The sequence below is a fragment of the Meleagris gallopavo genome, chromosome 2, assembly GCF_000146605.3.
Source record: "Meleagris gallopavo isolate NT-WF06-2002-E0010 breed Aviagen turkey brand Nicholas breeding stock chromosome 2, Turkey_5.1, whole genome shotgun sequence".
In the NCBI taxonomy this organism is placed as follows: domain Eukaryota; kingdom Metazoa; phylum Chordata; class Aves; order Galliformes; family Phasianidae; genus Meleagris; species Meleagris gallopavo.
In genome coordinates, this window is record NC_015012.2 from 59,701,575 (window position 1) to 59,727,176 (window position 25,602).

The window sequence follows — 25,602 nt, forward strand, 5'->3', positions numbered from 1 at the left end:
GATGACAGGAGGAAGGGTCATGTCACTCCCATTTACAAGAAAGGGAGCAATGAGGACCCGGGCAACTACAGGCCGGTCTCACCTCTATGCCTGGGAAAATCATGGAACAGATCATCCTGGATGACATGCTTGATCACATGAGAAATGAGCGTGTGACCCGAGACAGCCAGCATGGCTTCACCAGGGGAAGGTCAAGCTTAACCAATCTGGTGGCCTTCTATGATGGAGTGACAGCATTGGTGGACAAAGGAAAGTAACCAATGTCATTTACCTGGACTTGAGCAAGGCCTTTGACATGGTCCCCTACCACATCCTTATATCCAAACTGGAGGGATGTGGATTTGATGGGTGGACCACTCGATGGATAAGAAATTGGTTGAAAGGCCGCAGACTGAGGGTGGTCATCAATGGCTCTATGTCCTGGTGTAGGGCCGGTAACAAGCGACAGTCCCCAGGGGTCTGTCTTGGGACTGGTGCTCTTTAACATCTTTATCAATGACATCAGCAATGGAATTGAGTGCACCCTCAGCAAGTTTGCTGATGACACCAAGCTGAGTGGTGCGGTTGACAAGGTGGAAGGAAGGGATGCCATTCAGAGAGACCTCAGGAGACTTGAAAGGTGGGCCCAGGTGAGCCTAATGAGGTTCAACACAGCAAAGTGCAAGGTTTTGCACTTGGGCCGGAGGGATCCCAGGCATCCATACAGACTGGAAGGAGCAGTCCTTGAGAGCAGCCCTGCAGAGAAGAACCTGGGGGTCCTGATGGATGAGCCAGCAGTGTGCTCTTGCAGCTCGGAAAGCAAATGATATCCTGGGATCCATCAGAAGAGGGGAGGCCAGCAGGGACAGGGAGGTGATTGTCCCTCTCTACTCTGCCCTCATGAGGCCCCGTCTGGAGTACTGCAGATGGGAACATCTGGAGACTGGAGACTGTCCAGGTCTGGAGCTCCCAGTACAAGAAAGACAGGGAGCTGTTGGAGAGGGTCCAGAGGAGAGCCACAAAGCCTCTTTGGAAGGGTAGATAACAGCAGGACAAGGGGAAATGGTTTTAAGTTGAGGGAGGGAAGATTTAGGTTGGATTTCAGGGGGAAGTTCTTTACAGAGAGAGTGGTGAGGTGCTGGCACAGGCTGCCCAGAGAGGTTGTGGATGCCCTGTCCCTGGAGGTGTTCAAGGCCAGGTTGGATGAGGCCCTGGGCAGCCTGGTCTAGTATTAAATGGGGAGGATGGTGGCATGGAGATTCATGATCCTTGAGGTCCCTTCCAACCTGGGTCATTCCGTGATTCTGTGATTCTGTGATCTCAAATGTGTACTTACAGGTGCACTACGTCTGGCTGTGATGGAATTAACTTCCTCTGCAGCAGCACATACAGAGCTGTGCTTGCACTAATATCATACCAATGCTTTGCTAGTGCTGACAAGTGTTGATGTTTGACAGCATCAAAATCCTCTCCGAATCCCCCCAAGTCAGCAGGTGGGCAAGAGGTGGAAAGGGGACATCACCGGGGGAGCTGACATAAACTGACTAAAGGGTTGCTCCATTCTATACCACATCAATCTCAGCAATAAGGTCTGGGAAAGGGAAAAGAGAAGGGGGAATTCTTGTGAAAACATCTGTCCTTGTGAACAACTGCTACACTCATTGAGGCTCTGCTTCACACACCATAGCTTTTAACTGGTGGATAGCAGAGAATAAATTTCTCTCTCTAAGCTTCCACATAGCCTTTGCTTTTTTAATTTTTCTCTTTCTGATCTCAACTTATGAGCCTTTTCTTTCCATCATATTTTCTCCCTTTTCTTCCTTTGAGCAGAGAGAGTGAGAGAGTAGTGTGACAAGAGTTAAGCTGACCATCAGGTTGAAACTATCACAATACCTTCACATGCAATCATAAGCTGATATCAGATATTCTCTCACATTTTTCCTCCCATTTTGATATTTAAGCAGCGTTCTGCTGTCTCTTTCACCTGCCAGGGTTTCAAAACACAGCCTAAAGTACAAAAACTGTATTTTGTCAGTTTCACATTTCACATCCACTGTGACAAAGCAGACAAGAAGGAAAGCTGTTTAATTGTGCTTCCCAAAAGCAGTTATCTGTTCACTCCACTGCCATATCCTTAATGCATTTTTATTTTCTTTACTACAAATGCAGCAAAGATCATTGTACATTGTCAGTAGGCAACAGGACACTTACAAGAAAACTAGTGTCTTGAAAGAGTCTTAGTGGTATGTTAGTGCCTGCAGTCTGGCAAGAGGGCAAAACAATGGAATTTAAATCTGGGTCTTAGGAGTGCAGTGCCTCACAGGCAAGGAGACTTTGATAATGATGATAAATAGATGCTGAACAGGAATGAGTCCTCAGACAATTTAGACATAGATTTCAAAGACATCCTCAAATCACCTTCTCTAACTCCTTCCCACACATGCACACTCAGGTGCTCTGCTCTTTGGCAGCTTGTCTGCAGGGAGATGCAATTCAACAGATCCTGACTGGAATTACATGGTAAGATTGTGCTAAAAATCCCTATTTATTCCTCTGTGCAGGTAAATTTAAGTAGCAAACACCTGTGCACAGTCAACTCATTTCTATATTTTTGTGGGATGCAGCTGGGTGTGTAAGGTAGCTTCTTAGTCAGGAGAATTTTCAGGTATGGATGCACAAAAACTGTGGCTTTGATTTCCCAAAGCAGGAAATAAGTCATCTGCTCATTTTACTTGCAAAGCAAGTGCTCAGGGACATGGCAGTTGAAACAGACATCTCAGGCCTTAAAGAGAGTGACTGGACAGGATTTGGAGCATTCTCAGCAATTGGCAGAGTTGTGAAGGAGCATGAAGGTGCAGTCAGCAGCTGCACCCTCGGGGGGGCCAGACCTTCTGGTCACAGCCACAGCACTTGGCCAAGGTGCAAAGGCCAGAAAAAGATGGTCAATCCTACTACTCCTGGTAGTCACTATTGATACAGTATTAGAGACCAAAAGCAAGTCAGGAATAAAACTAATTGCAACAGTGCCATGTAAATTTTAATATATGCAAACACATAGCTTTATATAAATGCATATTAATACGGTTATATTCATAGGAATGCATTACATACATTCATAGCTAAAAATAAATATCCAAACATAAATGCTCATCTTGAAATAGTTGACTGAAATTCCAGAGCTGTGCTTTCCATACATTGTAGAAAACAATTCTCTGTAGGAGACTGAGTTAACAAAGTGAGTATTCATAGAATCATAGAATCATCAACCCCTCTGCTGTATGCAGGGTTGCCAACCACCAGACCAGGCTGCTCAGAGCCATATCCAGCCTGGCCTTGAATGCCTGCAGAGATGGGGCATCCACAGTCTCCTTGGGCAACCTTTCCAGTGTGTCACCACCCTCTATGTGAAAAACTTCTTCCTATCTAACCTAAACCTTCCCTGCCCCATTTTAAAAGCAGCCATAGCAGAAGAACTCTTTCACATCAGGTTTGATCGTTTGGGCAATTTTATAAGATACAGAGTTTAAACTGAAGTATTCCTAATTGATATATGCTGTTTGATTCGCCATGTCTTTCTGTTACGTATTTGCATTAGCATTATTGGAATAAAAAGGAATTTTTCAAGAAGATTTTTATTTTAGATTCAGACACCTTATTCTTTAGAAACTAAAAACACTACAGATCTTATTTTTAGAAAAGGAAAAGTATTTGCTAAAAAAAACCTGTCTTTTTTGCTTATTTTTATTTTTTGAAACAGTCTGCGATACATAATGCCTAATATTTCAACTGGAAAGGAAAAGGCAGACTTCCACGAACAGTAGTGCTCCAGTGAAGTAAAAGAAAAAATGGTCATGAAATACTGCATGAGGAAACAGAATAAAAAGTTAACTTCCCCTGGTGTTGGGTTTATGCATAGCTACTAGAACAAAACAGTCTTTAAAATTATTTTTTATTATATTTCTGCTAGGATGTTTAGCATCAGAACACTACGCACTTTCCTGTGGTCCGGGAGCCTATCAGCAGACAGCTCAGGAGAATATCCCTGAGTCTCAGCCACCTGCCAACCTGAGGTGAGCTGTAGGCCCAGCTCACATCCCTGGTAACAGGGCTTCCCAAAGCTCCTGTCCTGCTGTCCCCACAGCCAGTGCTGCTCAACTACTGCCAGCTGCACACTCTCCCCTTCCTTCCCCCAGAAATCTCTGTTCTTCAAATTGCATGTATTTCCTATTTCCTAGCTGATTTGTTATTTCTTTTAGTTACAGTGAGAGTGCAACTGTAGGTATCATCTAACTATATGGACTTCGTATTTCCCTGTGGTCATGCAGGTTTGTTAGTACAGCATTGAAATCGGAGCTGGTAGCTGGAAATAATCACTCTGACCAATGAGTACACAAAAAAATTGACCTTTCCAAACAGGTTTGGGAAAGGATTAACCTAACCAATTATCATCAAGTTGACATGATGCTTAGCTCAAGTCAACTCCATTAGTTCCCAGCATTTTCCATTACCTACCACCTTCTGAAAAAAAAGAAATCACAACATACCCTGCGCACAGCAGGGGTCAGAACTGGATAATTTCTGAGGTCCCTTTCAACCCAAGCCATTCTATGATTATATGATCCTATACTCTAAGACAGGGGAATTATTTTATTTTTCTATTGTTGATTTTTAAATTATTCAAGAAGACTTAAAATAAAAGAAAACAATGTGCCTACATAATCACAAGAATTACAACACTGTAGTCATTATCTCGTTGTATTTAATTTTGAAGAGAATATATTTTACACAGGTTACAACGCTGAAGGGGAAAAGAATATTTGCATATAACAACTTTTATTTCTGCTGTGAAGTAATATACCTTAAACAGCAATAAACATTCTAATGAAATAGCAGCTAAAGCAGTAGAGCATAAAATTAATATGCATCAAATGACAAGAAAGAGATGATCAGTTGATAGGTTATTCCATAAAGTTTGCATGCATAATTCAAATGATATACAGCAATTCATCTCACTGTTACAGCCCTCTTTTATTGCTCACAAAGTATACTTGTTCAAGTACTAATATCACTTTTTTCATGGCAAAGCTTAAATAATTCAGCTGTCAAGCATTTGATCTGCCCACAAGTGCTTTGTAAAAGTGGGGCAGGGAGGGGAGGAATAAGTACAGTGAAGATTTCAGTTAAAGCAGAGACAATAGAGAAACTTTTCATACATGCTTTTGCGATGTAACTTCAGCATAACTTCAGCTCCTGGAGGGAGACTTACATTAAAACTGAGAAATATTCCAGTTTTCAGGGTGATTATTTGAACATAGTTGAAACATAAATGCCAGCAATTTCAGCCATGAAAAATAATACCATACGGATTGCCTATAGAGAAAGAGTTTAGATACAGAGCAGTTATTCTGTGGCTGCAGAAGGATTTTATACTGTAATGGAGACAGAGTTTGACATATTCTGCTGTTTGCTCTTAATATCCAAACAGGAACAAAACGTTCTTCTTAATATGCACAATCTTAAGTTTCTGATCTCTCCAACCTAAGAATTATAGATGATAATATCCATGCAAAGTGATTTTGGCCCCTGGCTCTTCAAGAAAACAGCGATGAAAATGGTAAGGAAATGTAATAGTGACAAAGATACCAAGAAAGTGGTATGTTCCTGCTATGCATCTGAAAATATGCACAGATTGCTAAAAGAAGGAGACAATTATAGCACACAAAGATGCAAATAGCAGGCTATTACACAGTCATGCAGTCTCTGCTAGTCCATGTAAGGAGAGCACTGAAATAAGATATTTAGTGAATTTAGATTTCACTAACAACTTTTTGTATAAATCAGCTGGGTAATTAACTGGAAAATAGCACAGTCAGTTGGACTATGAAGAGGCAGTATAGAGATGGCTGTTATAATCTAAGTGTTAATGTGTCACTGGAAGCTTTATCACCTCAAGTTTTAAATTAAATAAATTCTTTTGCCATGGATCTTTGAGGAGTCTCTTCCAAGAGTAGAATGCCTGAGAGAGGCCAAGGAGAGGTAATTTATTGGCTGGCTGGAGAAATCATTAACCAAGAAAAATCAAATGGGAAATGCATTCCAAATGTTTCCAAACATTTCACCTGCCATCAGTGAAAGTGAAATCTAATGATAAAACTGTACAAAATATGGAAATTCTGTTTCACGGAGAAATTCAAAATTGGCTTTGTTTTGAAATGGAACAAAACCCAGCATTTTCTGATGTAATTTGCAAGACAGCTCGTTGAGGAGGGAGGGACATGTGGCTTTCTGTGAGTCAAACTTATTTCTTTCTGCTTCATGTTGGTGCTCATAAAAGTTATAATATAAAAACAAAACAAGACGACCAATTTAAAAACAAAAATTGATTTATTTTGTTTCAGTGACACTGAGAAGGATGTCAGGCTATTAAAGAAAGCAAAAGCATTTATTTCCAAATAAAATTACTGTGAAAGGCACACAATTCTTGGAACTCTAATGCTGATAGAACTGCAAATTCTCAGAGGATTTAGCTCTTCTGGTTGAGGAGTTCCATCTTAGGAAAGATAGATATTAGGGCCTAAATATTAGGAAAAAAATGATGGTATCCTTCAAGTCAGAGTTCTGTGTTGAAGATTTCATGCAGATGGATTGTTGAATGGGCCCTTTGGACACATTTTACTTTGTGTAGCCCTGAAAAATATTGTATATTTTTTAGTGTTCTGCCTCTCTAGTGGCAGGGTATGACTTGAATATTTATGAGTAAGTTACGAGTAAGAAAATGTATTGAACTCTCAAATAATTCTGGACACTTCTAGTCACTTGGAATGAATTCCTGGCCATGCTGAATTTGCTGGGAAGCTTGATGGTGATTTTTACATAGTCATGATTTCACCTGTTAGTGCCTATTTCAGCAATGCAAACTTGCATTTAGCTTCTGACTGATTCATATTCTGCCCTGCTAGACTAGAAAACAGTGATTTAATACTGTGAAGATAAAAGTGGAGATCCCAAAATGTTATATATTTTTTCTTTGATTATGTGCTCTCATTTTCTTGAGATTTTATCCCTTCGTACCCTCCTATTTGATTTTCTTACTAAGCATCCATTGTAATAAAGTGCCACGTTCAATGGAGTTGCAGTAAGCAATTTCAATAATAGCAAGTGTCGATGCGTAGGAATTTTGATTGCAATGTGCTACTGCAAAGAACTCATGCATTTATACCGCACTACATTCCTGAAACCATTACGGCAATAAGCCAATCAGCTTGAATGCGCCAGGGACACCTCTACAAATGTATAGAGCTGATGGAATTCATTTCAGTCACTTATTCTTGAGGTAGGATAAAAGGAAATTTTGATCAGATCATGCATCGCCAATTTGGCCTGCAGCTTTGAGCTCTGGCTAACAGCAGAGCTTTCAAGCTGAGCACAGATGGGGATGGATAGTATCTGGGTGAGAAGCTTCCAAAAAAAATCTAAATGCTGCAGTGCGTAGGTGTTGGTAACTCACCAGGCAGCATGCCTTTCCTCAGGTCTGCTCTTTACAACCTTGCCTTTCACTACGGCAGAAAACACTAACTTGCTAGAGGTATTGCCTTTGAAGCTAAGAGATTAGATCAAAGTTCCTTAACAGTTGAAAATACTACTGTAAGTTCTCCAGTATGAACCTTAATACAGTGTCTAGCTCCCAGTTCAAGCAGTTGCATTACACTCTGGTGACTTTTCCCCATTTCATTTTCAAAAGGAGCAAATTAGAACTGCTGTCCACAGTTATGACGGCCTTTTGCAGAGAATTAGTCGAGGCAATCTATGTAAAAGGGGCTTTATTCTCAAAAACAGTAATGATGAAGTGCAGAAGTTCAATTTTATGAGACTGCTCCAAGAATAATGCCTCCCAATTTATGTTGGCCCAGACATCAAAGGCAAATGCCAGTGATATGGCAGTAGAAGTTGAACCTTACTGGGAATATCCCATTCCATTCTGTTGCCATAGAACAGATATCAGGAGAGGGCAGTCTGACACAATGGTGTTTGGTGTGAAAGTGCAGATGAAGCAGAGGTGTCATCGAGCTTCTCCAAATGGAAGCAGTGGCACCCATTGATGTTCATTGCGGCTTGCTGAACATTTATGGAGACTAAACAGTGAGGCACTGGGCATGGCATGCAGGCTCTTGTTCCACCATTGGCAAAAATGCATAGCTAATGGTAGTGCCTACGTTGAAAAATGTTTTGTAGCTGAGAATTTGCTCTATCAAATACTGTTATTTTGCTCTTTGTATCTATTGCAGTTTCCACGAAAATAGGTAAGAAGCATTGCTTTTGGAGCACCTACACACATTTATCTGTTGAGAAACTCTTACTTATGAGATTGCTTGTTAGGATAAACTCTATAATCTCTTCAAATTTTCTCAGGTCTTGTAGTTCAAGTCAAGCTTTATTTTTGGAACTATGACTTCAATTGTACTTGAAGATCTCAATTGCAAGTTCAAGCTGCACTGCAGCTGGGAATACTTTTAGCACATTATGTAGGCAAATATAAGGTCACTTACAGTTCACTCTTCTATAAAGCAGATGATAATCTACTAGACGTGATGTTGAACAACTATGGGCCACTCTGAAACATAGTAGAAAAGACATTTTTTCCAGGTACTGACAGGGTGTGTTGCTCATCATTTTAAACAGTACTTTGCAATCCAAGCTAAGGATCTCAGATCTACTTCCATTACCAGAAATTCAGTTAAGATCTCCAATTATAAAGGAGATTTTTGCTGACTTCTATCACAATATAATTGTGCATAAAACCTGTAAGATGAGCTTGGTGCTCATAAACCATGCTGATATACCTTTGGGGATGGGAGGCAGGTGATGTGCCAACATGGTTTAGTGAAATATTGGTCACTCCCTGGGACAAAGCTTGCTGAAATCACTTCTGCTTGTAGAAAAAACAGTAGGGCTACACAAACACATACTAAGTAAGAATCTCTTGTTCTAAATTTTCTATCCTACCGACATCGTTTTGAAATCACACGGTGGACGATTGATTCTTTTTTTTTTTTAACTCCACATTATTTGCAGGTAAAATGAGTTGTACAAAACACAATGGAGAACTTAAGAATGACCCTGTGAAGCTGCATGGTAGAGCATTACTTTTACGAAGTACTTAGGAATTGAAAGCTGCTTTTACGCCCACTGACATAACATCATCACATTTCCTCTCTAACTCGCCCCCGAAACTAACAAATGTAGACAGGATGATAATTGATGTAATTTTGGTGATGAAATTATCTATCATCCACCAAAATTTATTCAAGAGATGTTGTCATCCTGCACTCTCTCAAAGAAACAGAAAAACATCTTTTGTGTAGTGATGATAGTGTGTTCTGACAGATAGGACATGAAGTGACCTAACATGTAAATTATATCTGTAATAGACTAGCCAGAGCTATAATACATACTTAAAACCAAAGCACACCAGATATCAAATTTGTCTCAGAAGGCAAGTATTTAGGATGGGACGGCTTTTCTATTCTCTTGCAGCTGAGCTATTTTTTCTGTCTTACTAAATTTTAGCTCAGTGTAGTTACAATACAAACTTGTTGGTATAGACAAAAGCTGATCTGCAGGCCTACAAACAAACCTCAGAGAAAATAAGGAGGGGGAAGTCGTGCCAAACCACTCCCATGCCTGCTCCAGGTGCCACCAGCCCATCAAAGACCCATCAAAGGCAGATAGGGCGACTCAAAGACTCACAGAAAGGGGCATCCTGTCTGGGAACCTCCCAGGGTCGAGCCAGCAGATCCAGATCCCTAGCATCCAGTTGTGAAACTCGCCACTGTAAGACCCTGGGAGCAGTTCTCTGAAACAACTTGGAGTTCGGACAGTTGCTGCCTTGGCATGGGACACATTACTGGATGCAGGGAAGGACAGTCTGGGATTGCATAGGATTTACTATAGGATGTTTAGGGTCAGGTGTAGGTGAGAAAAAAAAAAGAAGGTGGGATTTAGGTCATTTGGGTAGGGAAAACTGGGGGAAACAGAGACACGAGGAAATAAAAGGATTAATTTGTATTTAAGCATGCACTATTGAATGCACTTGTCTGGCCCTGCTCCTCATTTAGAATCACAGAATCATTGAATTGTTTTTATTGGATGCAGTTTTAAAGACCATCTAGTTCCCACTCTGCTGCCATGAGCAGACACCTTCCACTAGATCAAGTTGCCCAGGGCCACATCTAAGCTGGCCTTGAGCACTTCCAGAGAGAGGACATCCACAGCTTCTCTGGGTAGCCTATGCCAGGACCTCATCACCCTCATTGTGAAGAATTTATTTCTTATACCTAACTTAAACCTATCCACTTTTAGTTGAAAATCATTAGCTCTTGTCCCATCGCTACAAGCCTTGATGAAGAATCCCTCCTCATCTCTCCTGTATACACTCTGTAAGCACTGCAATGCCACCATATGGTCTTCCCAGAGCCTTCTCTTCTCTAGGCTGTAAAACTCCAATTCTCATTTCCTATTTTCATAGGAGAGGTGCTCCAGACCTCTGATCATCCTGTGGCCTCCTCTGGATCTGCTCCAGCAGCTTCACGTTCTTCTTGTGCTGGGTACCCCCAGAGCTGAACACAGTACTCCAGGTGTGGTCTCACAAGAGTGGAGTGAAGGGGGAGAATCAACTCCCTTGACCTACTGACTACACTGATCATCATAGTCTTATGATGACAAACTACTGTTTTCTTGTAAAAGGCTCTTTGCTCTGTGGTGAGGTGTCAGGATATTAGCGGGAAGTTCAACCCCTACTGCCATATCACCACCACCTGCCTGACATAGTGGGGCAACGTAATAAAATAGGAGGCATTCATTAAGGAGCAGCTCATGTATTTTCTTCTAATAGGATGAGCATTAGTTTTAACAACTTACAATAGGGATGATTATTTTCCTGAATACAGTCCTGTACTTTGACAGGACAGATTTATTTCACCTGTTGGAAGCAATGCCTACTGCAGGAGTCCACTGATTAGCATGAGATCCTCAATCAGTTCTGGCTACCGTAATTTGCATATTTTAAATTTCCCATTAAAACCATTCAAATACAACAATGCATCTTAATCCTATCCTGTCAGTTAAGTGTTAGATTATGAAAGGTCAGGAAGAGTTGAGTTACAAATGGAAGAAGGTTCTTCAAGGTATAAATAATGCTTTGTAATGTCTAACATTCAAAATTGCACGTATAAGCAGGGATTGCTTTTCTAAATGGTTAAGTTGGACACTAATGAGAACTTGCTTTGTCTGAATGCATGACCATAGGATAACACTGGAAAGTGTTGCTCAACAGGAAATACTGTGCTATACAAACATTCATCTGCAAAATATTTTGACCAAGTAAAATATTTAAATGAAGAAAAAATAATACTTCAGTAACAGATTTTAAAAAAATGAATTGGATTTCAAGGAAAACAGATGGATGTTACAAAACATAATAGCTAAAAAATGCTGACTTCCATGTAGCAGCACTGTAAGATAGAGAAAATTATTAATATTCACTGTGCAGATTACTGGAAAAAATCCATAAACCTTTAAAAACCTTAATTGGCTATTCCAGTCTCAAGAGAGAGGAGAAATAAGCCTGCTATTGATAAGTACAGGAGAAGGAAAGAAAGCTTTTGATAATGTCAGCATGGATCCCAGTCCCTCTTTCATGGGCATAAGGTGAATATTGATTAGTGTAATTCCCTTGACTTCTGGGTTATGCCATTTTACATTTCTGTGAGGAAGTTCTGAAACAGGCTTCAACAGCTAGGGTTTTTTTTTTTTTCCCCTCCCCTTCTTGCTGCTTAGGATACAAATGAACAGTATCTGCTTTCTTCCCCAGCCATAGCAATGATATTTTACTGCTGCCTTATTTTTAACCAGTTCAATGTGCAGAAAAGCACGATGCCAGTGATTCTGCAGAGTAAAATGCTGATGGAAATATTGGGCTGCTGTTAGAGGCAGTGATGGGAAGACCTGGCCCTCTGTGAATGGAACCATTGATGGGCTCCGTGAAAATATGGAACTGCAACATCCATGTTTTACTAAGCAGCTCTCATGAGATAGAGTACTGGGTGCTCTTTATTACAGGTTTTTGATGAAGCTGAGATGGCACCATTGCACGTTTCCAGGATTAGAAATGTTAAATGTTTCCTTCACCACATTTGGGTGCTGCTATTGACAGAGTATGGCATAGCAGACACAGACCTGCTGTGTTGCAGATTTTGCCAGGCTCAGTAACAGTCATCATATGCTGCTTTAAATCTTCCTGCCTTTTTTATTTTATTTTACTTTATTTTCTCCTCTTCTGCAGCATAATCTCTGATGTATAAAACCCTGTGTTATTTGTAAAGTGAAACCTATACAGTAATGATAGTGTTTTCCTTCTGATAAAAGGCATTCTTCTTTGGACATGTTGCAAACAAGAGATTAGCTGTTCTTCTTTCATATTCTCTGCATACTAATTCCACTAAAACTGCTATGTTATGCAAGCACACAGGTCTTTTTCTCCTTTTCTTTCTTTTCCATTTTTAAGACAGTTTAAAGAAGTAAATTAAAATCCACCATTAAGTAAAACCTGTTCCTCTCAGGAAAACATAATAATGGTCATTGAGACAATAGCACATGCTGATACTGTAATGAACTGATGTAATTCACTGCGTTTCATAGACTTGAGGCAATTAGGCACTGAAAATTACCCATCCACAGAGCTTACACACCCACATTGACAGTTTAAGAACAGTCCCTCTAGGACATCTCTAAGTGTTTTGACCATTCTAGGTTTTAAATTCCACGGAAGTCAAGATTACCTTTAAAAAAGAAAATCAAAGAGGTATTTCAAATACATATGCATTTAACATCAAATAGTATAGTCTTGAGGTTAGAAAAATGCCAAAATGCAATTCATACTTATGCAGAATATTTAGAACTGCAGCTGGAAAATATGTTCTGATGCTGGTTGTTGACTTTCAGAAGATACCACACTGTACAATTAACAAATGTACAGTTAGAAGAATGGTGTGGTTAGGATGGTATTTTACAGGTTTATAGTTAGAAAGATTATCATGTTGGAAAGAGATAATAAAAATGAAATGCTCACCCGTGTCCTAGGCTCACAGTAGAAAACTCCAAAAGGAAGGATCTCCAGAAAGAGATCCTTCCCCAGTAGCAGTCAGCCCATAAATGGGATCTAGGAGAGGTGCAACCAGGCTCCACCCCTTCCGGTCACACAGGTGAATTGCCTTCACCTATGCTCCCATGGCTGAATCAGTCCTTGCCTCGGGTGATCAATCAGTGGTGTTCTAGGTGTTCAGCAAATTGCTTCCTTCTCTTTGATCAGTTGTGCTTTCTGTTGAGAAACTTGATAGACATTTAAACCAAGAAATTCAGCAAACTCACAGTCCATTGTACACAGTCCTCCTTTGTTACTGTGGCATCCACGTTCTTCAGTAAAGTTCCACTGTGGGATGGAGGAACCCAAATCTCAGGCTCAAGAGCTGACCAGTTCTCAAAAATCATTGGGCTGTTCTCACAACCCTGGGTAACACTGTCCAGGTTATCTGATTATTTTTTTTATTATATTATTATTTAATTATTATTTTTTCCTTCTCCCTTTATTGGAGTTTTCCTATTCAAAGGCAAATAATTTTAGACTTTGGCAAAACCAGGCAGAAAAAGGTGTCCTTCAAATCCAGAACAGCAAACCCTACCTACTTATTCCTTAACTTGGTTAATAAAGTGCATGGATTTACCACCATGGGTTGTATATCTTCAACATTTCTATTAATTGCCCTCAAATCTTGTACCAAACTATAGCTCTTGCCTTCCAATTTTTCATTTGCAAGATTGGGGTGTTGTATTTGGATTTCTATCCAATTAATAATCCAAAATCCAAAAAGTTATTTATTATTTCTTTTATCCTCCTACAATCTCGTATCCTCAAAGGGCATTGCTTTACCCTGGCTGGGCTGGCTCCTATCTTTAGCTTAACTTTTACTGGGCTGCATTTTTGGCTCTGCCAGGCATTCCTAATGCCTGCAATCCTGTGTATACCTGATTTAGGATTTATGTAACTTATGGGGCTACAACATTGCTTTTCCCAGTTTGTGTTAAAGCCAAACTTAAAATTTTCAGTCAATTGGTCTTGCTTGACACTGAGCTCCAGTTTTCCTTACTGAAATTAATCTCTACATTCAACTGTTCTAATACGTCATGTCCAAGTAATGGTTTTGGAGAACCTGGCATGTACAAGAATGTATGTATTCCTACTTGTTCTCCTAGCCTATATTTAATTGGTCCCAAAAAAGTAAACTTCTCTTGCCAGTGGCTCCTATAACTATCACAAAATCATCTACGGGCTCTGGCCCCCAGCTCTCTCTCTTATGGGACTTATAGGATCCTCAATTAAAGAATTTATTTTCTCTTGAAACTCCTAATTTTTCTGCCAGTAAAAACAACAGGCATTGGCATACCCTATTGCCCTTTGACCTAAGGGGACTTCCCTAAGAGGATAAAGTGAAGTATTAGTAAGGTTAGCATTAGAGAAAGGAAAACTCTCCAGGTCCTATTCATATTGCTCCAACTCCCTCAGTAATCGAGAGTGCATCCTCTCTCCAGGACCCTGCTCGGGATCAGCAGCACGGCCACTCCCCTTCTTTGGAGAGGTCACTGCCACTTGCATTGATTTAGAAATGGAAGGGGGGAAAGTTATCTAAGGGATCCCATTTACGATCTCTCTGCTTCTCTTTCCTTTTTCTTTTGAACTTCGACTCTTTCTTGTGAGGAACTGTTTTACTTCTTGCACCCATTAGCAACAGAAGCCAATTCTGTTTCAGAAAAAGGAGTCTTACTGTTTACATATAAATACCAAGTCTGACAGGCCCAATCTTCATCAGACCCCTATTTTGGTCAAAATAATGAATTTCCCTGTAGTGGCTCTCTAGGCTATGCCTGTATACAGTATGTAAACATCTTTTCCCTGTTTTTTTCCCTAGTGTTGGGATTATTTTCCAATTCTGAAGCTTCTTTCCCAAGGCGCTATCTCTAGGCACGAGTTTGGGGGCCCTTTTCCCCTGTTCTTGGGAGCTCCTATTCCCCATCCCTCCAGAATGCTGCTGTGAACTCTCCAGCTCACAGGATACCACACTCTGATTCTCGGATTTAGGGCCATTCCCTCCGGATAACCTCACTCCGATTCTTGGATTCAATAGTGGTGTACTGCTGACACTTCATCAAGTGCACATGGTACTGCACACCAACAGCTCCCTCCTGAGACTCACCCAAGCCTTCACTGACTGCCAAGGCAAGAATTAAATTCCCTTACCTTGGTCCATGCATGAAGGTCCAATTCTAATCAGAAACAACATTTGATTCCCACATTTTCTAGATGATAGCTGTTCTAGCACAAAGACCGTGCCAACGGGGTTCCTGCAGCGTGGTCCTCCCAGAAGAGCTGAAAGGGCAGAGCTGCACCACCCTTAGCATTGCCACTGTTTATCTGACTCACATCTGCCCTGTCCCCTTCTCTCCTTCCCTCTATTTGTACCTATCAGACACAGGTGCATTTGCACCTAAATTGTTGCAACAATTTTGGCTGTGAATGCTTGTATCTCCTCATTTTTATATCAGTATAAGTCAAGAGCAATCCTACAGGAGATTCACAGGGGCAGAGCTGGTGAAAAACGAGTGGAATCAAAAGGAGGTCCAATCGCTAGGGGTTGAGAGCCGATTTTCTTTAGAATGGAGGCCAATCCAATATGAACTAGGAAGCTTCCAGATTTCAGGACTTGTAAGAAATAAAGTTTTTAGCTGTAGAGAATAGATCATTCCTAGCTGTCACAGGCAGTGCAGCTGATGAAAGCAATGGATGTATTGACTGGCTCCAGCTGAGGAAGTGGCCAGGTGTAATTAATGCTGTTCTTAAGAACAACATGAGTCTGCAGACAGAGAAAAATTCACTTGAAAGGATTTTCCCCCCACGTGACCTTCCAGGGGAAGTGCACAGCCCAAGATGTGCTCTGTGTTCGCAAATAGGAATGGGTCTTGCTGAATATCACGCTTTGTGGCAAAGGTTTCAAGGAAAGCAAGCAGGACCCAGACTTTGAGCACTATGCCCAAATGTAGGCACTTGAGTTCAATTTTTCAGCAGTGCTTAGCATGGGGTAACTCCCACTCACTTCTTTCCATTCTGTGCCCCTTTTTTCACACCAAGTTCCAACATAAACTGCATGGTTGAGTATGATGGCAGGTGTATTTTCTCCTGATAAGCTTGCATCTGTATGCATTTCTTGTTCTGTGGTGGTATTTGGCTGGCAAGACTGATGGGCATGCAAGTGAATACTGCTGGATTTCATGGCTGTTTAATATAAACAGAAAGACCAGAATCTCTCCACAGCATGGAGTAACTTGCTTTGTTCCTTCCAAACCCATTTTTGTTCACTCCTGCTTTAGGCCTACGCATTAACTGCATTCCATTGAAATTCTCAAGGTGAATGGTAAGGGGAACCTTTACAAAGCAGAGGCTCTTGACAGTATAGCCGAGTATTCTGCCACGGGACAGCTCTAGGTTAGCTCTAGCATAGGTAGCTGAGCTTCTTCTCCTGCTTGCTGGACCACTGCCCAGGATGGTGGTGGAATCACCATCCCTCGAGGTGTTCAAGAACTGTGTGGATGTGGCTCTGAGGGACATGGTCAGTGAGTATAGTGGAGATGGACTGAGGGTTGGACTAGATGATTTTTGAGTTCTTTTTCAACCTTAATGATTCTGTGTTTCTATTTTCTGTTTCCCCTCTGGTTTGTTCAAGGTCTGCCCTCATGTTTGGGTGCCCTACGTCATGGAGGTAGAAGACTCAGAAAAAAGGCTGGGAAGGTGGAAAATATGGAGATACAGTATCTCAAGGAAACAGAAACTAAAGAACACTGCTGGTGGAAGACACAGTAGGCTGCAAAACTTAACCACTGATATCATAGAATCATAGAACATAGAATGGCCTGGGTTGAAAAGAACCTCAAAGATCATCTAGTTTCAAGCCCCCTGTTATGTGCAAGGTCGCCAACAACCAGACCAGAGAGAGGAGAGGTTCTTTTTGTACATGTATACCCAACGGTGAGATTAAGACACAACGGGTCAAATGTTAGCCGGACCAGTTTATTACAAGTCCTAATTGATTATGGATATGGGAAAGAAAAGACAGGCAATAGAAAAGAGATAAAAGCAAGGAGTCTTTGTAGAAAGCAAGAGAGATAGTCACCACCGTCCAGTGTAGTTCATAGTATGTTCATTGATCTCAGGATCTCATCTAATTACTGTGGGGGATGGGAGAAAGCCAGGAAGCTTTGCAGCAAGCAGGTCCCGGGGGCTTCTACCAAAGAGGCTTCTTTCCCTCAGGGAATTCCTCCCTCAAAGGTTTCTTTTCTTCAGGAGTTCTTCTCCCATGTCCTTAGTTTAGTGAGGCCCTTTTACCCTGTTTCTCAGGTTTTTTTTTCTTCTTTTTTCTCTGTTAGTGTGGCACATCTGGCCCTATCTGATGTTCTGCCATTTCCTTGTGGCAGCCTCTCATGACTCTATTTGAATGACAACATGCGGGTGGTGATCTTTTTGTTTCATCAGATGCAGTGGAGTCTCCTTCACATCTCTGACATGTGGCCCTGGAAGACAGCAAAGCACTCTGGAGAGGATGGTGGGGCAGCAAATGGGGGTCTCAGTGCATGCCAGCATGGAATCTCCAGTCACTAAGGCAATGCTGGGCAATGGCGCCTAGCAGCTGCTCCCAGGCAGGGGCTCTCCCTCACCCACTGAGGTGATTCCCTGCTTTGGCGCAGCACACATCCACCCTGGAGCCGAGGGCATCACAAAAACATGCTATGTTTTGGAACGAGCAAGGTTGCCCTGCATGCTGTCTGGCCCCCAGCCCAGGGCACATCACTCTCTGTGAGGTGACACTCCTTGCTGTAATGCTACAGTTGTCGCTTTCACCCCTGTGGCAGCGGTGGGAGCGGTGGCTCAGTCCGCTTGTGGGACGCGCAGGAAGTGAACCCAGAGAGAGCGTTGTGTCTATCTGGAGACATCCTGCCGTGATGGAGCAGCTGAGAGCCCTTCGAGGTGAGGTCCCTCCACCTCTCTGGACACCGTGACGCTGCCCGAGCACATGTGTGCCACCAGTGTCTTTATAGGATCTGCTATCAGCACTGTTCTTGCTCTGCTGAGTGCAGCCGCCCATCGTGGTCTCCCCAGTACCCCAGCATGGTGAAGGCTCTCTCCCCTCTCCCTGCCAACCACACATGTGCCAGCACAGCCCACCCCACACCGTGGGGCTGGAGGAGCATTCCTCCCAGAGCCAGGGTCCACTTGGTGGGTAGTGCAGAAAAATGAGGATGTTCAATGTATACCACAAGAAAACTTGATGCTGGGGGAGTGCAGTCAGTAATTCTACATATATATATGTATATAGACGTGTGTGTGTAATGCATTTTAATCAGTTTGTTTGTTTGTATATATGTATATATATTAAACATGATGTAGTGATGTAGAATAATGGGTGGAATGTCATGATTTTATGTTTTTCGGTTTTCAGTATTCCGCATCATAACATCATGTAGTGCAATGGGAGTTAAAGTGTTAATGCTCCAATTCCACATACCTATCCCTGTACATTACGGAAGTCATGGGATCTGGCCCTTCCGGGTGGGACGGTCTCTTACTACCTTGCAGTGGGTGCTGGAGGGTGCTTTCCTAGCTGTTCCAAGCTTTTCAGGTTCGACTCAGTCTCAGGAACTCTCTCTCTCCTATCTTATCTGTTTTATTAGTCTCAGTTTCAATTAGATTGTATTATATTATGTTATCTTGCATTCTGATACCATAGTTAGTAAAATAATTTTTCCTCCATAGATCGTTGCCAACTGTTTTTTTGTTTTTTTTTTTCTTCCTTCCTTGAGCCCATCTCCCATCTCCCTATCCCTTTTCCTTTTCCCTTCCCATTTTGTGGGGCTGGGAGGCCCAGGGGCCTACTGCCCCCCTGTCACAGGTATCGATTGATCTAGTTAACTTCGTGGCAGGAACACCTTTGACAGTGTTGGCTGATGGTAGAGCAAAGTTTCCTTGCTGCTTGCTGCACAGATGCTCTCACTTCCCTCTCAGCTGGACCATAGACAGATATTTGGGGCTGGTTCAGTGCAGAGCTGCAGCAGCAGAAGACTCAAGCAGCTCCTCTGAAGCTACAGCAGTGTCTCTCAGTGCACGGCTGTCAGTGCTAGAACTTGGCTCCCTGTCGAGTGCTGTGATAAAGCTGCTCATTGTCATTCTGGAGCAAGTGGAACTGTTATAAGCAGAATGATCACAGTACTGGTAAAAAATATTTACCAGAAAAGTTGTTCGCATCCTCCCTTGAGGTGGAAGAACCCTAGGACAGGCAGTGGAATGTTCTTATTTATTCCCCTCAATGACAGGGGCAGCACATCACGTCTCCATTAGATCTTTGCAGGAGATGCAGGACTCTATCTTCATGTCGCTTCCCAATTACAGGCCCTACCTTGCCACAGCTGCCATTACTTTCAGCTGCATCCTGCAGCTCCCCTTGCTGTACATTCTATGCAGCTAGCTCACATGCAGCAACAGAGCACAGTTAGAACAGGACCAGGGCTTTAACCAGGAAAGAGATAGGGCTTGTCTACTCGTCCCTCCTCCACATCTCCCCATCTCTGAGCATCAGTCTCTCTGCATGCCTCACAGCAAAACTATTGCTTGCAGGGGAGGTCATACCCGCAGCCTGTTTTACCCACTGGAGACTTGCTCTGCTTGCCTGAATGCAGCACCAGGAGCAGGAAAACTCCTGCATTTGTGATCCTAAATGTCTCACCAGCCTTGAGCAATTTGCTTCATCTTTCTGCCTTAGTTTCCCCACGTGCAAAAATGAGAAAATGTTTGCTTTTCTCTCAGGAATGTTGCAAGGATTAATTTGTTAAATGGGTTTGATCAAAAGGTGAAAAGCATCTCACACATGTTAAGTACTGTTGTTTTGTTGGGAGGAAAAAGCCCCTCCACTCTACAGAAATGCTTTGAGAAGCTAAGAACAAAATGAAACAAAGCTAAGAATACTGGCTGTTGGAAATATCCAAATACTTTTTGTCAGGATGGTATTTCTGATAAAAGCAGGTTTTATTCGCGATTGCAATGGCAGGCGTCCTGCATGCAGGAGCACCCCTAAGGACAAATGACAGCCTTTTGTACCTTGTTTCCCCCTTTGTCTATCCCCCTCCCCTGTTTCCCCATTGGCTGGGTACTCCAGGTTCACAATCTTATCAAAATTTACATTTGTTAATTGGTGTTATCTGGTGTCAATCAGTAGCCATCCTGTTGTTTCCAAGATGTCTCAGTGCTCTTCTTGTCGTATCGATATGGTGATTTTCTTCAAAGCCCTCGTTAAACAAAGAGCACTGGGGGGCGAAGGTGATGCCAGGCCTTCCCAATGTCTCTTCACACTCTTCTTTGGGCAGGCCACGACTTGTTCTCTGGCTTGATCAATCTCGTGCAGGATATTCTCGCAATGGGTATGACAAAATATACATACATACATCTATATTCTGAGCGTGCATTCCTAGGGAAGGTTCGTCTAGAGGATAAGTGATGCAAACAATCAGAGACCCCCCCCCAAGTAAAGTAGAAAGACTTCCAGAAAGAACTACGGCAGCGGAGACCATGAAATGAAAAAATATTATCCAATTCTAATGCAGAAACAACATTTGATTCCCACAGTTCCCCCCTTTTTCTTTTCTTCGTACACTGTTGATTTCTGCAATTCTTTTCTAAGGTTCATTCTTATAGACATCTCCCTCTTTCACTTTCTTTATTTCCCATCTCCACTAATACCATCATTTCATCTAAATATGGTGGTGGCTCCATTGGTGTTTGCTTCAATAGTGCTGTCTCTATCAATCACTCTACCAGTCCCCTCCCACAGGGGATAACACAGCAACCAATGCCCATCAGGATTCCTGCTACTACGATAAAAGAAGTAAAAGTGGATATAATCACCCCCTTTCCATTCACCAAACTGGGACTCCAACCATCCAGTGATAGAAGTATCTATTCCTGATTTTTCTGACAGTTCATTGGCGAGGGTGGTAAGCCCTTGCAATGCTGTACTTATTAAACCATCCGGAGCTGTGTTACTGGGATGAAGGTGCAACAACGGGTACCCAGCATGACACATACACTCCTTTTTTTCAGCTTGTATCATATCTTTGGCGATCCTAATTTCCCAGGCCATCCTACTTGTAGCATCTCACTGTTCCACAATCCCATTTATTGCACTCTTTGTATAATTTGTAAATCTCCATTGATTATAACAGATGTAGTTAATCCAATCTACATTCTTGTTGATCATCCCCCACCAAATCAGTGACTCAAACCCTGCAACAATTTGATTTCTTGCCTTAAAATTACCAGGGACAACAAGAAATGAAAAGTTTAAATCCTTAGCCTGCCCACATACCAATTACTGATATTAGTATACTTTGCAATGATGTTTTTCACAAGGGATACATAAGCATTTACGTCAAACTCTGCACTTAATCAAATTAACATTTCTAACAATTATGAGAGCCCATATTACTGTCTTTGGATTCACAGTTTTAAGGGTCCAGCTAACTTCAGTTCCCACTGTGTTCGGGGCACCTTCTTAACTCTAGTATGATGTGTCCACAATGCTTGTTCTTTATTTTTTACTGTTGTGTGGGACGTTAGCAGCACCTGGAACAGACCTACCACTTAGGTTCCAGATCTGAAAGAGATCTGCTATATACATATAATCTCCTGGTAAAATATTATGTATAGAGCCATCAAGGCCTTGGGCTCTAATTCCTAGAATCAATTTCTCTATTTCCCAAAGCTATTCCCGTAGACTTATCACATGCTCAGTTAGTATTTCACTCCCTACTTGGGTAGAGATCCCCATTTGTATAACATAAGGCCTTTTGTACGGTATTTTGAAAGGACTTAACCCTCTTTGGCTTTAGGTTTCATTCTGGTCCTAAGAAGAGCCAAAGGCAACAACGGTGGCCAGGATAGTCCACTTTCCTGGCCCAGTTTTACAACCTGTGACTTAATTAGATGGTTCATCTTTTCCACCTGACCACTCACCTGTGGTCTGTGTGGTAAGTGCAATTGCCAATTTATTCCCAATGCTTGCTGACCTGTTGGACAACCTCTGCAATAAAGTGAGTTCCCTAGTTGAAGGGTATTGTTGCAGGATACCCAAACCTTGAATAATCTCCTGCAACAATATCTTGGTTATTTCTTTGGCTTTATTAGTCCCGCAAGGGAATGCTTTTGGCCACCCTGAAAGGGTATTGGTTAGAAGTAGCACATACCGAAACCCTCCTTTTTTCTGGCAGTTCTGAAAAAAAATAAATTTGCGATTGTTGTCCTGGAAGGTTCCCTTTCCCAACAAGCCCCACTTGTACCCTGTTCCTGGTACTAGGATTGTACAGTTACTTTGTGGTGTCTGTACCCCCCCATATGTTTTATTATGTTCCCTTAGAACCAAATTCCATAAAATACCAAAGGGCACAACAATGTTTCCATCTGAGTATGCACCCATCTGTCAGCTTGCTCTTTTCCCTTCTAAATCATTAATTAGATTCCTATCCTCTCTAGAGTACCTTATAGGTTCTGACTAAGCTTCAGATATTTTAAGTTTACCATCTGGAATTAAAGCCAGTTCACCAATTTCTTTTCCTTCAGCTGCCTGTTTTGCCACCTGATACAGCATCATATTTCCAGTTTCCTGTACAGTGTCACTCTTCTGATGTTCTTTACAATGTATAACAGCCAGGCTGCTCTTTGGTAGATTTACATCATGCTGAATTTGTTTTCCTTGTGTGTAAGCAATCCTCGCTCTTTCCAGATGAAACCATGAGTGGTATCATGCAAAAGCATACTTAGCATCTGTCCATATATTTAAGGTTCTTGCCAAGGCAGTTATTTCAGCCTTCTCAGCTGAAGTCCCCACAGGTAATGGTTTTGCTTCAATTACCTCGTCAGTAGCAGTTACTGCATATCCTGCCTTACAATTTCCTTGTCTCACAAAACTGCTGCTGTCGATGAATCCAGGAATCCTCAGCACTGTCCAATGGTTCCTCCTGTAGGTCTGACCAACTGTCATAGACAGTCTCCATGTAGTCGCTCACTGTTGGCTTGGAAGTAGCTTTGCGTTCAGGCCCTGACTCAACAGTTCCCATACACACACTGATTCAAAAGTATAAAATGTTATCTACAGAGGAAGACTATGCTTTTTAAAAAGCTATGGTAAAATAGTGTAAATGGGTTATACAGGAATATAATACATTTTTTTTGTTTGAATAGAAAATCTGGGAATTGCAGCTCAGAAAAGGTGTTGGCTAAATAGGTGTCCAGAGAAGGTAAGAGGTAGAAGAAATACAAGTGGCTGAAATAATTCAGACAGGGAACTTTCCACAAAATGAGGTTTAAAATTAATAGCCTTAATTATACAATGGTCTTCTGCTGTAATTTTTTCTGTGTGATTGGTGAATTAGCTGAGAAAACAGGAGATTGTTACAGTATGTAAGAGTCATCTCAAATGCCTGGACAACTTTTGAATTTTAAGTGTAGTGACACAGAAATAGACTGAATGTGGGTGTTTTACCCCTTCACTGAAACTTTTTAAGACAGGTTAGACAAGCTTTTCTCAGGTCTGATGTGTACATAATTCATCCTGTCAGATTGGAAGGAGGGGGGATTAAATGATCACCTGAAATCCCTTCCAGACATATGACTATTTAGAAGAACTAAATATACACCTACTGTAATTTATAACCTATTTCAGCTTTACTGCTTCTTTTCATTACTTTTTCTTTTCACCTTTACTGTTCTGTAATAAAGTAACAGATAGAAAAAGAGCTTCTTCACTGAATTACTCTTCTGCGTCTTACATTAAAGAAATACTGAGAGCATACCAAGTCCAGGCCTACTGGGTTCTTTGGAAGCCAAGTTAAACTTCACGTGCCTACTTCACGCTATTAGAAACTGCTTTATGCCTATAAAGGCTCCAGGTCTGTTCCATAAATAACGTATCAAATACAGTTGAATGTTTTTCCTAACATTCAATAAAATTAAGATATATGTGCACAGATAAACAGAATTATAAGCACAATACTCAGAGAGCTGTCAATCCCTTTCATGATGCATACTGAGCAAGCAGTGCACACTGCAGTGTGCCCTGACAGTTGGTAGTACAGCTCAACAACCCAACTAGAAGTCACGACTCACTTTCATCTTCCTTCCTAAAAAGAGAGGAGAGTAGATCAGAGCAGAGGATGTATATCTAGGCACACAGAGTTAACAATATTTCCAGCTCTACTGACTGAGCTCTTCATGTCCAAGCTCTTTCCAAGAAGAAATTCTACACACAGTAATTAGTTGTGCCTGATTCCCTTGAGTCTTAGAGGTATGATCCAGTTACCTCAATTTTAAGAGTTACTGCATGTTAACTGAGCTGTGATCACTTTCCCATAGCAAATGTCAGTGAAAGGTTTCTGTTCACAACTCAAATACTATGAAGGTGATATCTGCAGTTGCAAATCAATCAGCTTGAAAGTGGTAACTTCTTAAGCTTATCAAAGCCTGCTCAGCCTTCATTCTTACATTCCTCAATTTCAGTACAATTTAGCTGATCTGTAAATTAACAAAGTGTAGATCATTAATGATTCCTCACTCATTTGCCCTTATTTAGGAACAGGTGGTGATCATAGAGTCACAGAATTATAAAATCATTAGGTTGGAAAAGACCTCCAAGACCATCTAGTTCAACAGCAGCCCATCCCCACCATGCTTACTAACCATATCCCTCAGTGCCACATCTCCACATATCTGGAACACCTCCAGAGATGGTGCAGCCGGTGCCACTGCCTCACCACTCTGAGAATAAATTTTTCCTAATATCCAACTCGGACCTCCCTTGACACAACATAAAGCCATTTCCTTTATCCTCAGATCTTCAGATCCTGGCTGACTGAGGAGGATCCTAATCCCTCCAGACACTAGAAACGCAGCACTGCTCCCCAGCATCCCAGAAGTCACCCCTAAAAAGGATCTCTACTTCTTGTTCATCATGACACCAGAGTCCTTGGCAAACAAGTCATACACTGGATGACTGTGTCCTGCTACACTGTGACCATTTGAATCCTGAGCCATATTTTCTCATGGCTTCCTAGTAAAGATAAGGTGTGTGGGGGGGGAGAGAGGAAGAGGGGATAATCCTAGTTCCCGTACCAACCATTTTGATCCCTTGTTCATTCAGTCCTATGTGCTAATTTCACTGTCAAAAACAAGAAGCGAGGGTGACACCACAGGCTCCAAACTTCACCTCACTCAGCCGCAGTGACTTACAGCTCAGTGCCTAGCCCAAGTCTCGCCTTACCCCATGAAGGATTCGCTCCTCCCTCCTAAGCCAGGTGAGCCGGGATAAGACGCCATCTGGAGGCGCTTGTGCGGCTCCGCTCCATGCAGGCGGAGCCTAGGTGCTGCAAGGCAGATTTTCAGCCAGCTCCGTTGCAGCAAGACTGAATTCCCCCTATGCGACA

General features: G+C 41.9%; 1 protein-coding gene across 1 annotated transcript in view; it reads right to left on the bottom strand.

Moving 5' to 3' along the window:
• NR0B1 (nuclear receptor subfamily 0 group B member 1) overlaps window positions 1-25,602 on the bottom strand; it is a 128,497-nt gene that overhangs the window by 6,476 nt on the left and 96,419 nt on the right. The window contains 2 exon segments of the mRNA XM_010707421.3: window positions 23,072-23,248; window positions 25,440-25,592. Of these exon segments, the coding sequence (XP_010705723.3) occupies window positions 23,072-23,248; window positions 25,440-25,592 (330 nt within the window).